General features: G+C 41.9%; 1 protein-coding gene across 7 annotated transcripts in view; it reads right to left on the bottom strand.

The window, feature by feature from the left end:
• The window catches only part of STIM1 (stromal interaction molecule 1), a 204,970-nt gene that overhangs the window by 98,179 nt on the left and 90,475 nt on the right, over positions 1 to 16,316 (bottom strand). For 2 of the 7 annotated variants that reach the window (XM_027563067.1, XM_027563069.1), the window contains exon 2: positions 14,969 to 15,034. The exons of the other annotated variants lie outside the window; for them this stretch is intronic. In XM_027563067.1, coding sequence (XP_027418868.1) covers positions 14,969 to 15,034 — 66 coding nt within the window. The remainder of the gene's footprint in view (positions 1 to 14,968; positions 15,035 to 16,316) is intronic. 7 annotated transcript variants of the gene reach the window in all.

Raw genomic sequence — 16,316 nt, 5'->3', positions numbered from 1 at the left:
GTGGTATTGGAGAAGACTCTTGAGAGTCCCTTGGACTGCAAGATCAAATCAGTCAATCCTCAAGGAAACCAGTCCTGAATATTCATTGGAAGGACTGATTCTGAAGCTGAAACTCTAATACTTTGGCCACCTGATGAGAACTGATTTCTTGGAAAAGACCCTAATGCTGGGAAAGATTGAAGGCAGGAGGAGAAGAGAACGACAGAGGATGAGATGGTTGGATGGCATCACTGACTCTATGGACATGAGCTTGAGCAAGCTCCACAAGTTGGTGATGGACAGGGAGGCCTGGCGTGCTGCAGTCCATGGGGTCGCAAAGAGTCAAACTCGACTGAACTGAACTGAATGTAGCACCTACTACCACCTCACATGATACATTTGTTCACTGATTTGCTTATTGTCTGTCTCCCTCCAATATATGTAAGGTTCACAAGCAGGGACTTTTTTTGTACGCTGCAGTATCCTCAGGGACTCTCACAGTGCCTGGCACATATTAGGTATTCAATATAGATTTGCTGCATGAATGAATGTACAGATAAATGGATCTTTGCCTTTCTTAATGTACAGAATTCTCCTTTCTACCTGACTATTAAACGTTGGAGTTTCAAAGAATTTGAGTTCAGTTCTAGTCTCTCTTTTCATACTGCACTCTCTTCTAAATAATCATCTCTCCTCATAGCTTCAACCACCATTTGAAGAAATTACTAGGTATTACCAACTCCCAAAAAACAAAATGATGTTTCTGGTTCAAGTTTCACTTTTGGCCCACAGAAACCCAGACTCCAACTACCTACTAAACATCTCCACATGGATGTCCAAGAGGCACTTCAACTCATAATGTCTAAACCTCAACTCGTTACCTTTCCCCCAAACTTCCTACTTCACCAGTTGTTTGTGTCAGAAACCTTAACATCTCACTCCCTCAGTCTGCACATTCATTCAGTCACCAAACCCAGTTCAAGATTCCTCAACTATTTCAAACCTCATTCTCCACACATCATGTCACTCTCAGCAGAGATATTCTAAACACTTAATGAGCAGTCAACAGGAATGCTGGCTATAGGCAGTGCTAGTACATACCAGCTGCACACCTGCACAAGTCCTCTCACTTCCTACAACCCTTCAACGCTTTTCATTATTCTTAAGATAAAGTTCAACTTCCCTACCTGCCAGGCCCAGAACAATCTGTCACCTATTACCTTTCTGGTCTCATGTTCAGCAACTTCTCCTGCTTCCTGTAACCCTTCTTTGATGGGTCAAGTTTCTTCTCTCCTTTCTACACAGCACAGGGATTCTCAGCTCTGGCGGCGTATTAGAATCACTTAAGGAGCTCTTAAACTGCTGACACGAAGGCCCCAGTATCTCTATGGTTGAGACCGAGGTATGGGTTTGGGGGCAGGGTTTTTTTCTTTTTCTTCTTTAATTGAGAAATAACACACATAGGGGACTTCCTTGGTAGTCTGTTGGTTAAGAATCCACCTTGCAATGTGGAGGACTCAGGTTCGATCCCTGGTCTGAGAGGATTCTACATGCCACAGAGCAGCTAAGTCTGTGTGCCACAATTAGAAAATCTGTGCACTGCAATGAAAGATCCCACATACCACAACTAAGACTTGACACAGCCAAATAAATAAATACTTAAAAATAAACAGAAATAACACACATAAAATAAAGTGCATAAATAAACCTAAGAACCAGACTTCCCTTATGGTCCAGTGGTTAAGAATCCACCCGCCAATGCAAGGGACACAAGTTCAGTCCCTGTTCCAGGAAGATCCCACGTGCCACAGGGCAACTGAGTCTATGCACCACAACTGCTGAGCCAGCGCTGTAGAACCCATGTTCCACAACAAGAGAAGCCACCACAGTGAGAAGCCTGGGCACTGCAACCAGAGAGCAGCCCCGGCTTGCTTCAGCTAGAGGAATCCCATGAACAGCAACAAAGACCCAACACAGCCATAAACCCATCCATCACTAAATTTTAAAAATACAAGGATCAATTAACTTATATATATATTATGTATAAGTTTATAATTATATACTTATATTTATATAATTATATATAATATATATATCCTTTAAACTTCCACCAAAATCAAGATATAGAGCATTCCTAACACTATGGGAAGACTCTCTCCCTTTTCCTCTCTCCAATCAGTGCTACCATGACCCCATAGTGGTAATCACTATTCTGACTTTCAACATCATAGGTTAAGTTTTACCTTTTTTTTTGACGTTTATTAAAATGGAGCATGGGTATTTTCAGGGTACAGTTGCACACAATAAAATGTCCCAAATTTTAAGTGTAAACAGTTCAATGTGTTTGACAAACATAAGCACTCACGTAACACTAACCTGTTTAAGATCTAGAACACTTCCACTGTCACAAAATGCTCCCACTCAGTTCCTCAGTGCCAACCTTCATCCTCTTCCCCACACAATCACTGATCTGATTTCTATCATTAGAAATTAGTTTAGCCTGTTCTGGGCCTCCCTGGTGGCTCAAACAGTAAAGAATCTGCCTGCAATGCGGGAGACCTGGGTTCAATCCCTGGGCTGGGAAGATCCTCTGGAGAAGGGAACGGTTACTCTGGCCTGCAAAATTCCATGGACCGAAGAGCCTGGCTGGCTACAGTCTATGGGGCTGCAAAGAGTTGGACACGACTGAGACTTTCATTTGCCTGTTCTAGAACTTCAAATAAATATAATAATAACTCTGTAGTCTTTTGTGTTTGGCTTCTTTTGTTCAGTGTGATTTAAGATTCAACCCTGCTATCACATGAATCAGTAGTTTGCTCCAATTTATTGCTGAGTAGGATTCCATTGCAGAGAAGGCAATGGCACCCCACTCCAGTACTCTTGCCTAGAAAATCCATGAATGGAGGAGCCTGGTAGGCTGCAGTCCATGGGGTCACTAAGTCGGACACAACTGAGCAACTTCACTTTCACTTTTATGCATTGGAGAAGGAAATGGCAACCCACTCCAGTATTCTTGCCTGGAGAATCCCAGGGACGGCAGAGCCTGGTGGGCTGCCGTCTATGGGGTTGCACAGAGTCGGACACGACTGAAGCGACTTAGCTTAGCTTAGGATTCCACTGACAGAGCAGGCAATGGCAACCCACTCCAGTATTCCTGCCTGGAAAATCCCATGGACGGAGGAGCCTGGTAGGCTGCAGTCCACGGGGTCACTAAGTCGGACACAACTGAGCGACTTCACTTTCACTTTTATGCATTGGAGAAGGAAATGGCAACCCACTCCAGTATTCTTGCCTGGAGAATCCCAAGGATGGTGGAGCCTGGTGGGCTGCCGTCTATGGGGTCACACAGAGTCGGATACGACTGAAGCGACTTAGCAACAGCAGCAGGAAGATTCCATTGAATGGATATACAACTTGTTTATCCATTAACCAATTTCTAGCTGTTACAAATAAAGTGTTATTAATATTAGTGTATAAATCTTTGTGTGGACACTTGTTTTCATTTTTCTTGAGTGAAAATGAGGTGTTTTCTTTTCCTTAAGTTCCACTAGGGATGGAACTGCTGGGTTATACAACAAGGCCATGCTTACCTTTCTAAGTAACTGACAAACTGTTTTCCAAAGCAGTCATATCACTTTATACTCCCATCAGTAAGCACAAGGATGAGGCACCAGTCCAGTTGCTTCATATACTCTTTATTTGGTGATGCTAATGTCTAGCCCAGGTTAAAATCCACCTAGAATTCCTTTTATATGAAAGACTCTTCTCTTTCTTAAGGTGCACATTGTGACTCATACTGCTAGTCTCAGCTTAAACATTTTCGTCTTCCAAGAATCTTCTTTGATTCATCTTCTTTCCCAAACTAGTTTAGGCCCACATTATATATCCCCCAAAGTACTCTGTATTTTTCATTTCTAACATTTTTCACAATCATGATTATGTGATACTTTGCTAAATATTTGTCTTCTTCACTACACTGTAAGCGCCACTGCAGCAAGAATCATGGCTATCTTCATGGCTGAATCCTAGCTTCTAGCACCTAGTACAAAAGTTGGGCTTCAATAAACATCTGTTGAATAAGCAAATAAATACCCAGAAGAATAAATACCCAAATACCCAAAAGAATTTGCTACACGAAGGAGCAAAATCAGAGATGAACAAATACAGTCCTTGCTCACAGAAAGTACTAGAATGAGCATAATTCATGTGTTACAAAGACATGAAGTAGAATATGGTACAGGGTCAAGAAACCAGAGTGACAGGAGATGGCGCAGCCTGAACAACAGGCAGAAGACGGCGGGGGTAGAAGCAAAGGCTATCCAAGCAAAGCAACCCAAGAGCGAGGAGCACAGCGTCTCACACAATTTGATTTATTAAAAGACTCCAAGTCAAAGGGGGTTTTTTTTGCCAGTTGTGCAAAAGGTCCTGGCAAAGAACAGGTGTAACGGATATTGGGATCCCTCATCAAACTCTAACTCTACATGGCAGAGTTAGAAGAGCTTTGGTTGGCATTAAGGGCCACTGCTCACTTTACAACGAGAGTAGGAAACTGAGGCCATGAAATGGGTTTGTTTTGCCCTAGGTGGGCTGGCAAAGCAGTGTCAGAACCAGATTAGAAGATTCACTAAATTCTTTTTTTAATTTATTTCATTGAAGTATAGTTGATTTACAATGTTGTATTGATTTCTGCTGTATAGCTAAATAGTTCAGTTATATATATATATATATATACACATATAATTTTATGGTTTATATATATATATATACACACACATAATTTTATGGTTTAACACAGGATATTGAACATAGTTCCCTGTGCTTTACAACAGGACCTCATTGTTTAGCTATCCTACATCCTATATATAACCGTTTGATTCTGCTAACCCCAAATTCCCAATCTATCCATCCCCCACCCTCCTTCCCCTTGACACACACAAGCCTGTTCTCTATGTCTGTGAATCTGTTTCCGTTTCATAGATAAGTTCATTTGTGTCATACCTTATATGTATAAGTGATATCATATGGTATTTGTCTTTCTCTTTTTGACTTACTTCACTTAGTGTGATAACTTCTAGTCCATCCAGGTTGCTACAAATGGCATTACTTCATTCTTTTTTATGGCTGAGTAGTATTCCATTCAGAAAAGACGATGGCACCCCACTCCAGTACTCTTGCCTGGAAAATCCCATGGATGGAGGAGTCTGGTAGGCTGCAGTCCATGGGGTCGTGAACAGTCGGATATGACTGAGCGACTTCACTTTCACTTTTCACTTTCATGCATTGGAGAAGGAAATGGCAAGCCACTCCAGTATTCTTGCCTGGAGAATCCCAGGGACGGGGGCGCCTGGTGGGCTGCCGTCTATGGGGTCGCACAGAGTCGGACACGACTGAAGTGACTTAGCAGGAGCAGTATTCCATTGCATATGTATACCACATCTTCTCTATCCATTCATCTGTCAATGGACATTTAGGTTGCTCCCACACCTTGGCTATTGCTAAAAGTGCTGCTATCGACATAGAGGTGCATGTATCTTTTTGAATTTTAGTTTTTTTCTAGATATACACCCAGGAGTGGGATTGCTGGGTCACATGACAACTCTATTTTAGTTTTTTCAAGAACCACCATACTGTTCTCCATAGCGACTGCACCAACTTACATTCCCACTCACAGTGTAGCAGGGTTTCCTTTTCTCCACACCCTCTCCAGCATTTGTTGTCATCTTTTTAATGAGAGCCATTCTGACTTGCGGGAGAGCCCTCACCAACATCTGTGCCATGTATGTGGCAAGATTATGGCTGATAGACAAGATGAGCCTTTGCAAGAGGGCTTCTTAAAACTACTAACTCTTACTCTCCATGGCCAACAAAGCAGGGGGTAGAGGGTGGGCAGGAGGGTTCCATCAGGTTCTTTTTGTCTATTAAGGGCAATCACAGAAGCCTTAACTGAGCTTGTGCCACTCCCCAAGAAGAGTAAAACAGAACTTCCTGGGTTTGCCTTAACTTCTTCAGTGCCCAGCACTAGCCAAAGACCCCTTCTCTACTAGGACTTAGAAACAAAGTTTAAAAGACACTAGGAGGGCACTTAGTCACCCCTTTGTGTCCCATTTCTACCATCTTCCTCCTCCAAGTATTCTTTTCTTCAAATTCTGATCTAACAAGAAGCCTCTTTCCAGAGTAAGATGGCTAATCCTCAAAGTTAGTCCCCACAAAGCAGCCCATGACCTCAATAACTGAGGCTTCTGGTGCAGGAGCCTTCTTGTTGTTCTGACTCCCAGTGTATACTCCTGGGTGCCCTCCATTCTTACCCCGAATTATTAAAATATATACTGAATAACAGAGGTGGTAGACGTAGGTCTTTGAATTCAACTTTCTTATACTCTGACTACTTCTAAGGATTAATTTTCTTGTCTGAAAAATCAGTAAAGTTCTTTACAAACAGTAAACCCCTATTAAAATATCAGTCATTCATTTGTCACTTCTCTGGTCTTTGCTTTTTACCTGTGAGTCTGATGTTCCCAACTACAGCAAGAGGAGTCTGATTTTTCTGGCGTCCCTTGTTTCTGGATTAGGGCTGGGCAACACAGTACCTGGCCTAGTGACAACTGAAAGCTGTGGACTGACTTGGAAGATCTGCTTTCTCAGCTCTGGGGTCCTAAACACCATAGGTCTTTACACTCTTTGCATTCTAAAGGTATCTGAGCCAAGAAGCATGACAGTCCCAGAGAAATTCAACACACATTTGTTCAAAAGCCACCCCAAATTCTCTGACCTGGAGCCTGACCCAAACATTCCTGTGTCCTGGCCAGTACTTGTCAGGGTCTGAGATGGCCAAAAAAATAATTACAAACAACTCAAAAGAGTGTTCTGCTAGGAAGAGTTTTCTAACAATGCTGGAGTAAGTTCCAAGGACCTGCCCAGATAGGGACTCTGCACAGTGCCCAGGGCAGATGTGCAGCCTATTAGTGGATCCTCTAGGATTACACCCTCGGGTTCAGAAGCTGGGCTGGCTCCTAACAATCAGTGCTTATCACAGCAGCCCCAAGAGCACAGTGATAAATGCCTTGAAGATATAAACACTGAGGAGCCAGGCACACCATGGCGTGGGGTAAAAACAATGTGGATTCCAGTTTCCATAGCAATAAGAGGTCATCCTCAAGTCTCCCAGACCCACTGCTGGCTGGCTTACCAGAGAACACATTCCTAGGCTCCAAAAGAGACTGGGACTAGGAAAGAGCTTCTCACCATCTTTCTGCCCCATGTAAGCCACCACTTGGACAATACAAGAAGCTAACTGACCCCCCTTCCTATTTTCTTGAGAGAAGATAATCAAGAACACCTACTGAAAACCCTGGCAGTCTGAGGATCATGCCAAGAACCAGGTTCACAGCCCTTCCTCACCCGACGCAGTTCTCAGCTATGGTAGCGGAGCTGTTCCTGTGAACAGGGACTACGAGGAATGAGTGTGCCTGAGGCTCCTCACAGTCCAGGCTCCCCGACCCTGATATCACCCTCATGTGCACAAGCCTGATGCGATTTCTGAGGAAGGGCCTCTCTGGCAAAGCACATTCCATCTCACAGAGAACAGAGCTCAGGTCTCGATGAGTCTTGCCAGGGTTACTACAGTAGCTTCCTCACTGATTTCTCCATCTCTGCTATAGTTTCCCTTAAACTCATCCTCTACCAAAGCAGTCAGTATAATTTTTCTAAAATTCAGATCTGACCAGACCACAGTCTTGAATCAAATCACTCACAGGTTACCATAAAAACCTGTACACAAATATTCACAGAAGCTTTACATGTAATAGCCAAAAACTGGAATAGGTCTGTATGTCCTTCATTCGTTTACACTCTAGTACTTACATACTACTCAGCAATAAACAGGAATGAAGGGATGATTCACATAACTACTTGGGTGAAGTCCCAGGGAATTATGCTGAGCAAAAAGAGCCAATTCCAAAAGGTTACAAACTCATGATTCTATTTATGTAACATTTTTTAAAGGACAGAATTTTAGAAATGAAGAGTAGAGGGATTAGGGACATGGAAGGGAATGGGAGGGAAGGGTGTGATTATAGAAGGACAACATGAAGGAACTCTCTGGTGGTCCGGTGGTTAGGACTCAGTGCATTAACTGCCAAGGGCCCAGGTTCCATCCCCACTTGGGAAACTAAGATCTCACAAGCCATGTGGGCAGTTAAAAAAAAAAAAAAAAAACTAGAACAACAATATGAATGACCCTTATGGTGTCAGACTAGAACTTGGTACACACAAATACACACACACAAGTACATGTAAAACTGAGGAAATCTGAACAAGATCAGTGGGTTGTGCTAATGTCAATATTCTGGTTGTGATATACTACAGTTTATCAAAATGCTACTGTGGGGGAAGTTGCACAAAGTTTCCCAGTGATCTTCCTATATTATTTTTTAAAATCACAAATAAATCTATAATTATCTCAACAAAAATTTTAATTAAAAAAATTCTTTGTAATGCTCCCAAGTTCCTACAACTGTGATTCCTAGCTTTTTTTTAATGAGTAATTCAAAAAAGCTGCATAAATAATAGTTGTACTTTTAGTAACCCCCAACTGAAAAATGACTGTGGAAATAACATGGATTCACAAGACACTCCTCAAGGACCTTTACAGGGCTTCAAATCTCCAAGACTGGAAACCAGTGAAAACCTATGGCTCATATAATGAATATAAAAAAACAAATCACACAAGGCTCCTCAAGAGGCAGTCCCTAACCAAGTTCTCTAGCCTTATCCCTCACCACTCACTCACACACACCCCACGCTCCCACCACACTAAACCATTTTCAATTACATAAATAAAATAAAAAAGCAGACTCACTTTGCAGCTCTGTACATGATGTACCCTCTGCCTGCAATATCCTTGCCCCATTCTTCACCTGACTAACTCCTACTCAAGTTTCAAGATTCTATTCAGGCTTTTTCCAGTTCCTCTAACAGGTCTCTGCACTGAATCTCCTCGGGTTATACTAGAGCCCCTCTTGTGTTCTCGTAACCCCTGTGCTGCCCTCTATCACACTTAGACCAATGACAACCTCTTGATGCCTCATTTCACTTTCATTGTTGTTTTTTTTGTTGTTGTTGCACTGCACAGCTTGTGGAAATCCTACAGAGTTCCCCAACAAGGGATCAAACCCAGGACCCTGCAGTGGAAGCACAGAGTCCTAACCACTGGACCACCAGGGAAGTCATCTCATTTCATTATCTTAAAACAAGTAGAAAATAATATGTACCTACCTCATAAAGTTGTGCAAATTAAGTGAGTTACTACATCTAACGTATAATACTTCCAATAAAGCATGGCACATAGTAAGCGTTTGATTACTACCAAGTGGTTTTTGTCTAATTGTCTAATTACTACACTAAAAGATCCAAACATAAACCAGTATTTGCATCCATCTCTAGGTATATATAGCATATAGTACGTGCTTGATCAATATTTGGGAAAAGAATTAAGGGTTCTAAGTTTAGGTAAGGCGGTAGAATTTAAGTCAACAGTAGAACTGGAGATTTAGAGAATTGGAAATTTCTACTAAAAGCAAGAGATGAATATAGGGTGCAAGCCAGGAATAAGATAGCCATCTCAGAAAAATAAGCACTATTACAGATTACTGAAAACTTGGGTGAATAAACAGAACTGAGAACTGCTAAATTATACATATCTCCTAACCCAGCTTTGACTATACTCAATTATCATGAAGAACTCCTTTGACTTGTCATTGTAACTTGTTAACATTGACCTGAAAAAGTTGTTCAACCTTTTGGAGGCACTGTTTCTTCATCTGTAAAATGTGGCATAAAAACCATAATGTTCTAAGTGTTTAAAATTATGCAAGCAAACTTTACCTTGCCCACTGATTGAAGTAAAACTAGTTTGGTCTAGATAAATGTTATGTCTTCTTACTGCCTTAAAATTTTTTTTCTCTTAAAAACTTAAATCTCTTGAATAATAACTACCTAGCTGAAGGGAGAAGGAAGAGATGTATGTGAAACTGACCTATCCAACATGCCAGCTTGACAGAGGATATAGGTGGGTAGCTAACCCTACTCACCCCCCAGCTATTCATGTTTAAGGCTTGCTAGCCCTTCAAGGCCCAGGGAAAGTCCATCTCCACCAGGAAAGCTTCTTGAACCACTCCAGGTCAGAGCACTGAGCCCAGTCTGGGCCAGGCACCACCTCATAAGGTTTCTTCTGCTCATAATTGAATTATATCCCAGGTGGCCTGTTAGCTCCTCTGGAGTGGGACTTGAGAGTCCTACCACTATTTCCGCAAGAACAGAATTAAGGACATTATAACTACCTAAGGGAGAAAGGGAGGATGAACAAGACAGGAACTATGCTGTGACTTCTACACATGGTGTCTCTTTTATTATTCTGTGAATTGGTACCTTTATCATTCCCAATATAAGATGAGGAAGCTGAAGCCCAGATACACTACATGATCTACTCAAGTCACATAAATGGTGAAAGTAGGGGTGGAACTGGGATATTATCTATCTACAGAATCTTAATAAGAATAAATACATATTGGTGCCCACTTGGTTACCCACCATACAGCTGGTTTGTTAGGCAATTCAGTCACACCAGCCTTCTACCTCAACTCCTTTTTGCTGCCAGTTTGGGCCTGAGATGCTGGTTTGACTTTCTTTCTTACTCTTATTTTGTCTCACATGGAAAATGTGAAGGGAGCTCCCCAGGGTCCCTTCCAGGGTGGAGTATGTGGAAAAAACAGGCTAAACAAAGGGTGCTTCAGGGGGAATTAAAAAAAGGAGGCAAATATCCATACCCTATAATATCAGAGCCAGAAAGACTCACTAGTTAAATTCTTTGGTTTTACAGATGAAGATATTGAACCCTAAGAGGCAAGGTTATTTGCCTAAGGTCACACAGCTGAGTGGAGACTGAAATCCTGTCTCTCAACTTCCAAATTAGTACTCACTTGGGTCTACCCTGCACCAGGCTATGGAGACAGAACTGGAGTATGACCTGTCAGGCCTGTCACTAAGCAAAAAACCCAAACGCTGTAAACACAGGAAATGGGCTGGGATGAGGTTCAGAGGGAGTAGCAATCTTTGCCAAGTTAGAAGTGTTCAAGCGTTTCCTGTCCACAGCTGCTAACTGTCACAGAAATGTTCCAGAAAGTAATACAGGCAGAAAAAAAAAAAAAGGAAAGACTAAGGCCTAGAACTGACTATAAATTATTCAGGCTAACCCACTTAGTTTTACAGATGAGGAAGCTAAGACTACCCCCCAAAAGAAAAATGACTTGACCAAACTCACACCATAGAATTCAAAGATCCTTAGAAACCACTTACTTGGTTCAAATCCTTCACTTTAACGATGAAGTATCTGAGCCCCAGAGAGGGAAAGAGCCTTGCCCAAGGTCACACAGCTAGACTTGTGTCACAGCCAGCACTGGAACTCGGGTCTTCTACCTCACAGGCCACTATGCTCACTAGTTAGAGTGAGCAAGATAAAGGGCTCTGCTCAGATGATTTGGGTGCTATTTTGGCCTTGAAAAAAAATACAACGTGTCAGGAAACTGAAAATAAGCAGGATATACTAATAGCTAATGAAGAATGACAAGGGCCAAACAGAGTAAGCTTAGAGGAGCCAAAACAAAAGTGGTCTGGTTGCTTAAGACTTTGGGAAACTAAGAGGTAGAAAAATATTATGGCTATTCTAGGAACTTAGAATCCAAAGGAGAACAATCAGGGAAAACAGACAGAAAAGGCCGGAAACACTAAGGGAAATCCCAAGGTAATGGTTCTTTCTTCTGTCCTAAGTCAAAATATCCAGAAAACATCACTGCAGGAGCAATCCTCGGCTCACTAGGCCACTAAGGGGTACAATAGTAATTGGCAGATTCCTGGGCCCCCATTCTACACAGCTCATGGGTATGGAGGGAATTATATTTACACAATTCCTAGCAGTTCATATATATTCAATCTTCACATCAGCCCTGCATGACAAGGACCATGATTGCCATTTAACAGATGAGGAAACTAGGGCTCAGAGAAGACAAGTCTCTTGGTCACAGTCACAAAGTTAGTATTATATATGGCAAATCAAATTGTTGTTGTTGTTTAGTTGCTCAGTTGTGTCCAACTCTTTGCAACCCCATGGACTGTAGCCCACCAGGCTTCCCTGTCCATGGGATTTCCCAGGCAGGAATTCTGAAACGTGTTGCCATTTCCCACTCGAGGGGATCTTCCTGACCCAACCCACATCTCCTGCATTGCAGGTGGATTGTTTACCACCTAGCCACCAGGGAATCCAGTATTCACACTTAAACTCTCCTTCCAGAAATTCTTAGCAAATGTCTGCTGCTCCAATCCTACGGGATACAATGAGGAAATGGATATGCTCCTGGCCTACTGGCATTCCCATCAGAGATTGGAGAGTTAAGTAATTATTATAACAACACATAACAATTTTGAATGCTTACTAATATGGCAAGTGCTATTCTAAGCTCTCCACGTATACTGCTGCATTTAATTTACACAGGAACTTAGTGAAGTGGTTACGGTTTTGTTTTTGTTTTTCTGTTTTTGGTCATGCTGCATGGCTTGCAGGATCGTCATTCCCCTATGAAGGATTAAACCTGGCCACAGTGGTGAAAGCACTGAGTCTCAACCACTGGACTGCCATGGAATTCCGACATCATTACTATTATTTTCCTCATGTACAGATAGGAAAACAAGGCACAGAGAGACTGAGTAACTTGCTTAAGAGCACACAGCAAGTAAGTTGTAAAAGTAAGGATTCAAACCCAGGCAGCTTGACTCTACACCTCATACTCTTCTTTTTTTAAATTTATCGAGTATAGTTGATTTACAGTGTTGTGTTCATTTCTACTTTACAGCAATGTGATTCAGTTATACATATATTCTTTTACATATTCAATGATGATTTATCACAGGATATTGAATATACTAGTTCCCTGTGCTATACAGAAGAACCTCATTGTTCATCCATTCTGTACATAATAGTTTGTATCTGCTAACCCCAAACTTTCAAGCCATCTCTCTCCCAACCCTCCCTTGGCAACCACATATGGTTCTCTACATCAGTTAGTCTGTTTTGTAAATAAGTTCATTTATATCCTACTTTATATTCCACATATAAGTGATATCATATGATATTTATCTTTTTCTGACTGACTTCACTTAGTATAATAATCTCTAGGCCCATCCATGTTGCTGTAAATGGCATTATTTCATTCCTTTTATGGCTGGGTAATATTCCATTGTATATATGCACCACATCTTCTTCATCCATTGATCTTTTGATGGACAATTAGGTTGTTTTCATGTCTTGACTATTGTGTATAGTGCTGCTATGAACATAGGGGTGCATGTATCTTTTTGAAGTATAGTTTTGTCTGGATATATTCCCAGGAGTGAGATTGCTGGATCATATGGCAACTCTATTTTTAGTTTTTTTTAGGAACCTCCATACTGTTTTCATAGTGGCTGCACCAATGTACATTCCCACCAACAGTGTAGGAGGGTTTCCTATTTAGAGCCTATACTCTTAACAGCCACTTCCAAATAGGCAATGCCAAGGCACCTCGGTTAGGGCTCTGACAGAGGGAGGCCAGAGGCAATGGAGGGCCTTGCTGGGACAACTGTAATGAAGAATGACTATCAAGAGGCTGGAGAGCACAGAAAGGTCAGAGAAACCTGAACATCAAGAACTGGGCTACAACAGTTGGTTCTTCCAGAGACAAGACTCTGGTCAGAAAAGATTTGAACGGTGACCACAGACATTATACTTATCTCCTGCTTTGATAATGGCACCTCTGTTCTGCAGAGCTTTCTCATCCAACATCTCACCAATCCTCATTACAGTCAAGGGAATTAGGCAGGGCAGAGATTCCCAATTACACTTGACAAATAAAAATGAGAACAATAGAGCAGCAGCAATTTGTCCTAGATATGAGCTAGTGGCAGAAGAAAGTCAAGTCTCTTGACTTCTGCTCTTTCTACTAACCTACTCTGACTCTGATCAGGAAAACCCAAAACATGGTACTGAGGAAGAGTTTAAAACTCTAGATTTCTCTGAACACTCTTTTCATCTTACCATCACTCCTACCACTCCATTCCCTCCACCACTCACTCTACGTGCACATAGAGTTCTTGAACTCTCCTTACATATACCCATGCTCCCTCCCTTGATGCCTCAAAGTCAGTGATTCAATCAGTGAGTTATTCAACCACAAAGCCTTGACTGCTATTAGACACCATGTCCTCAGGGAAACATTCTCCTCCATCAGTTCATTCTCAGAATGCAGATGTTTAATGGCAATTAAAGAAAAGAGAGAAATGCTGAAAAAGGAAAGGCCAGGGAGAAACACCCTATTAGGGGAGAACATTTCAAATGATTCTTAAGTCTGCACAGGAGACATCAAATTTAACCCCAGCCTGAGGCCCAATCACAAAATCAATGCAGTTAAGGTCTTGAGCTTTTAATAAGGAAAAGAACTAAAAATCCACCAAAAAATCTTAAATCATTCATTGATTTATTCTTCATTATTGATGTTTACCTTGTATACAACTCAGGTGCTAGACACACACACAAACACACAAAACAACAACTTCTGCCTTCAAAAAGCCTAAGTTTTAGTTTATGCTCCATTGTTGTAGACAAAGCCATCTTTTCACTAACTCATTTGCTTCTAACGCCTATGTGAGTTTTATACATACAAGTGATAATTTGTGTTCTTCAAGTCTTAGTAATATAACTATGTGAGTTACACAGAAAGGAAGCATGAAGGAAAGGTATGTTTGTTCTTGATAAATTTTTTCATCTATTTCAGAAAATTTTTTTAGAAACTTGAGTTGGCCTGAGGTTCCTTTTGGAAAGAGCTATGTTCAGCAGTAAATAATCTTTTTTTATTAAAAAAAAAAAATCAATAGATTTACCAGAAAAACAAGAACAAAACCTTACCTTCTAGTGGAGACAGCAGGCAATCAGGATATAAACAAGGGCTACAATCAAGGGAAATACCAAGTTCTGTGGAAGCAAGATGAGAAATTCTCCTTTAAGGGGCAGGGAAAGGCTTCCCAGAGAAGAATGATTGGCCATTGACTTGGCCTTAGAGAATATGGAACATCTGGATACTGGAATGCTGGATGCTTGAGTCCTGCACAGACAGGACTGGAGAGGTCTCTAAGGGCAAACTAGAGAGTCCTAGGTTGGGAATTCCCTGGATTTCCAGTGGTTAGGACTCTGCTAAGCCGTGCAGCGTGGCCTAGATTCCTAGTAGAGGTGTTGCCTTGGGATAAAAGGAATACGCTATAGCCCTGGATGCTTCAAAAACTATATTACCCCTCTGGGGCATCTCCTTCAGGTAAAGCTCATCAAACTCTGTAATGGCCCAAGCTCTACCCTGCACGCAAACAGACCCAAAGCTCTGAGCATAAGCTTGAGACTCTGCATGAGGCTTCTCTATCTTGCCCTCACACACTTCTTCCTGCCTTGCACACAGCCTCCCACAGAAACCAGAGCCACCTTATCTCACAAAGAGCTCTGCTGGTGGATACCAGCATAAGACCATTAATGGTCTTAAGACTTAAAACTTAAAGCCAGCCAATATGAGAAATTGTTCCATTCAAATGCAACCTTTAGTGATTTAACCTTGAGCAAGCCAAAGATGAAAACAAAAGTCCTTTTAATGCTTCATAAACACAGAGCAAAGCAAACAACTCATACCAAACCACAGTTCATTCAAGGGAAGCTCCAAATTTGGTAGTCCCTGCCACCCTACTGCCCCATCACCAAACCCATGTTCCAGCAAGGCCCCGCCTAGGCACACAGCACAGGCAGTGTGGAAAAAAGCATGGGGCGGGGCAGGGAGGAACAGGTCCTCAGATCCTTTCCTGAAGCCCTATCCAAATGGAAGAGAGTAACTACACCTTTTCCATATCCCACTCCAGCCCCACAGAATGCCAGTTCAGCCTGGCCCTTGTGGGACTTGAAAATCTGCAAAGAAGCTAGCAAGGTGCCACCTGAGCACCACAGACCACACTTCTCGGAAAATGGGAGCTACTTTTGCAGTTCACATGATGAGACCGCCACACACAGTCTGGAAACAAGTGGCTAGTTAAGGAGCGATGCTCTGGAATAGAGAAACTGGGTCCAAGTTTGGCTCATAACTTGATCATATTCTATATCCATTCTCACCTCCCTGAAGTCTGCAGTAATCATATCCTAACCAACCTTCAAGCCCAATCCACCTACTATGTCCTCTGGGGACACCTTCCAGTTTCCTACAGTACTCCATCATCCTATTTTA

This window comes from Bos indicus x Bos taurus, chromosome 15 (assembly GCF_003369695.1).
Source record: "Bos indicus x Bos taurus breed Angus x Brahman F1 hybrid chromosome 15, Bos_hybrid_MaternalHap_v2.0, whole genome shotgun sequence".
NCBI classification, from domain to species: Eukaryota; Metazoa; Chordata; class Mammalia; order Artiodactyla; family Bovidae; genus Bos; species Bos indicus x Bos taurus.
Note: the sequence above shows the minus strand (reverse complement) of the source record. Positions and strands in the feature narration are given on the sequence as shown.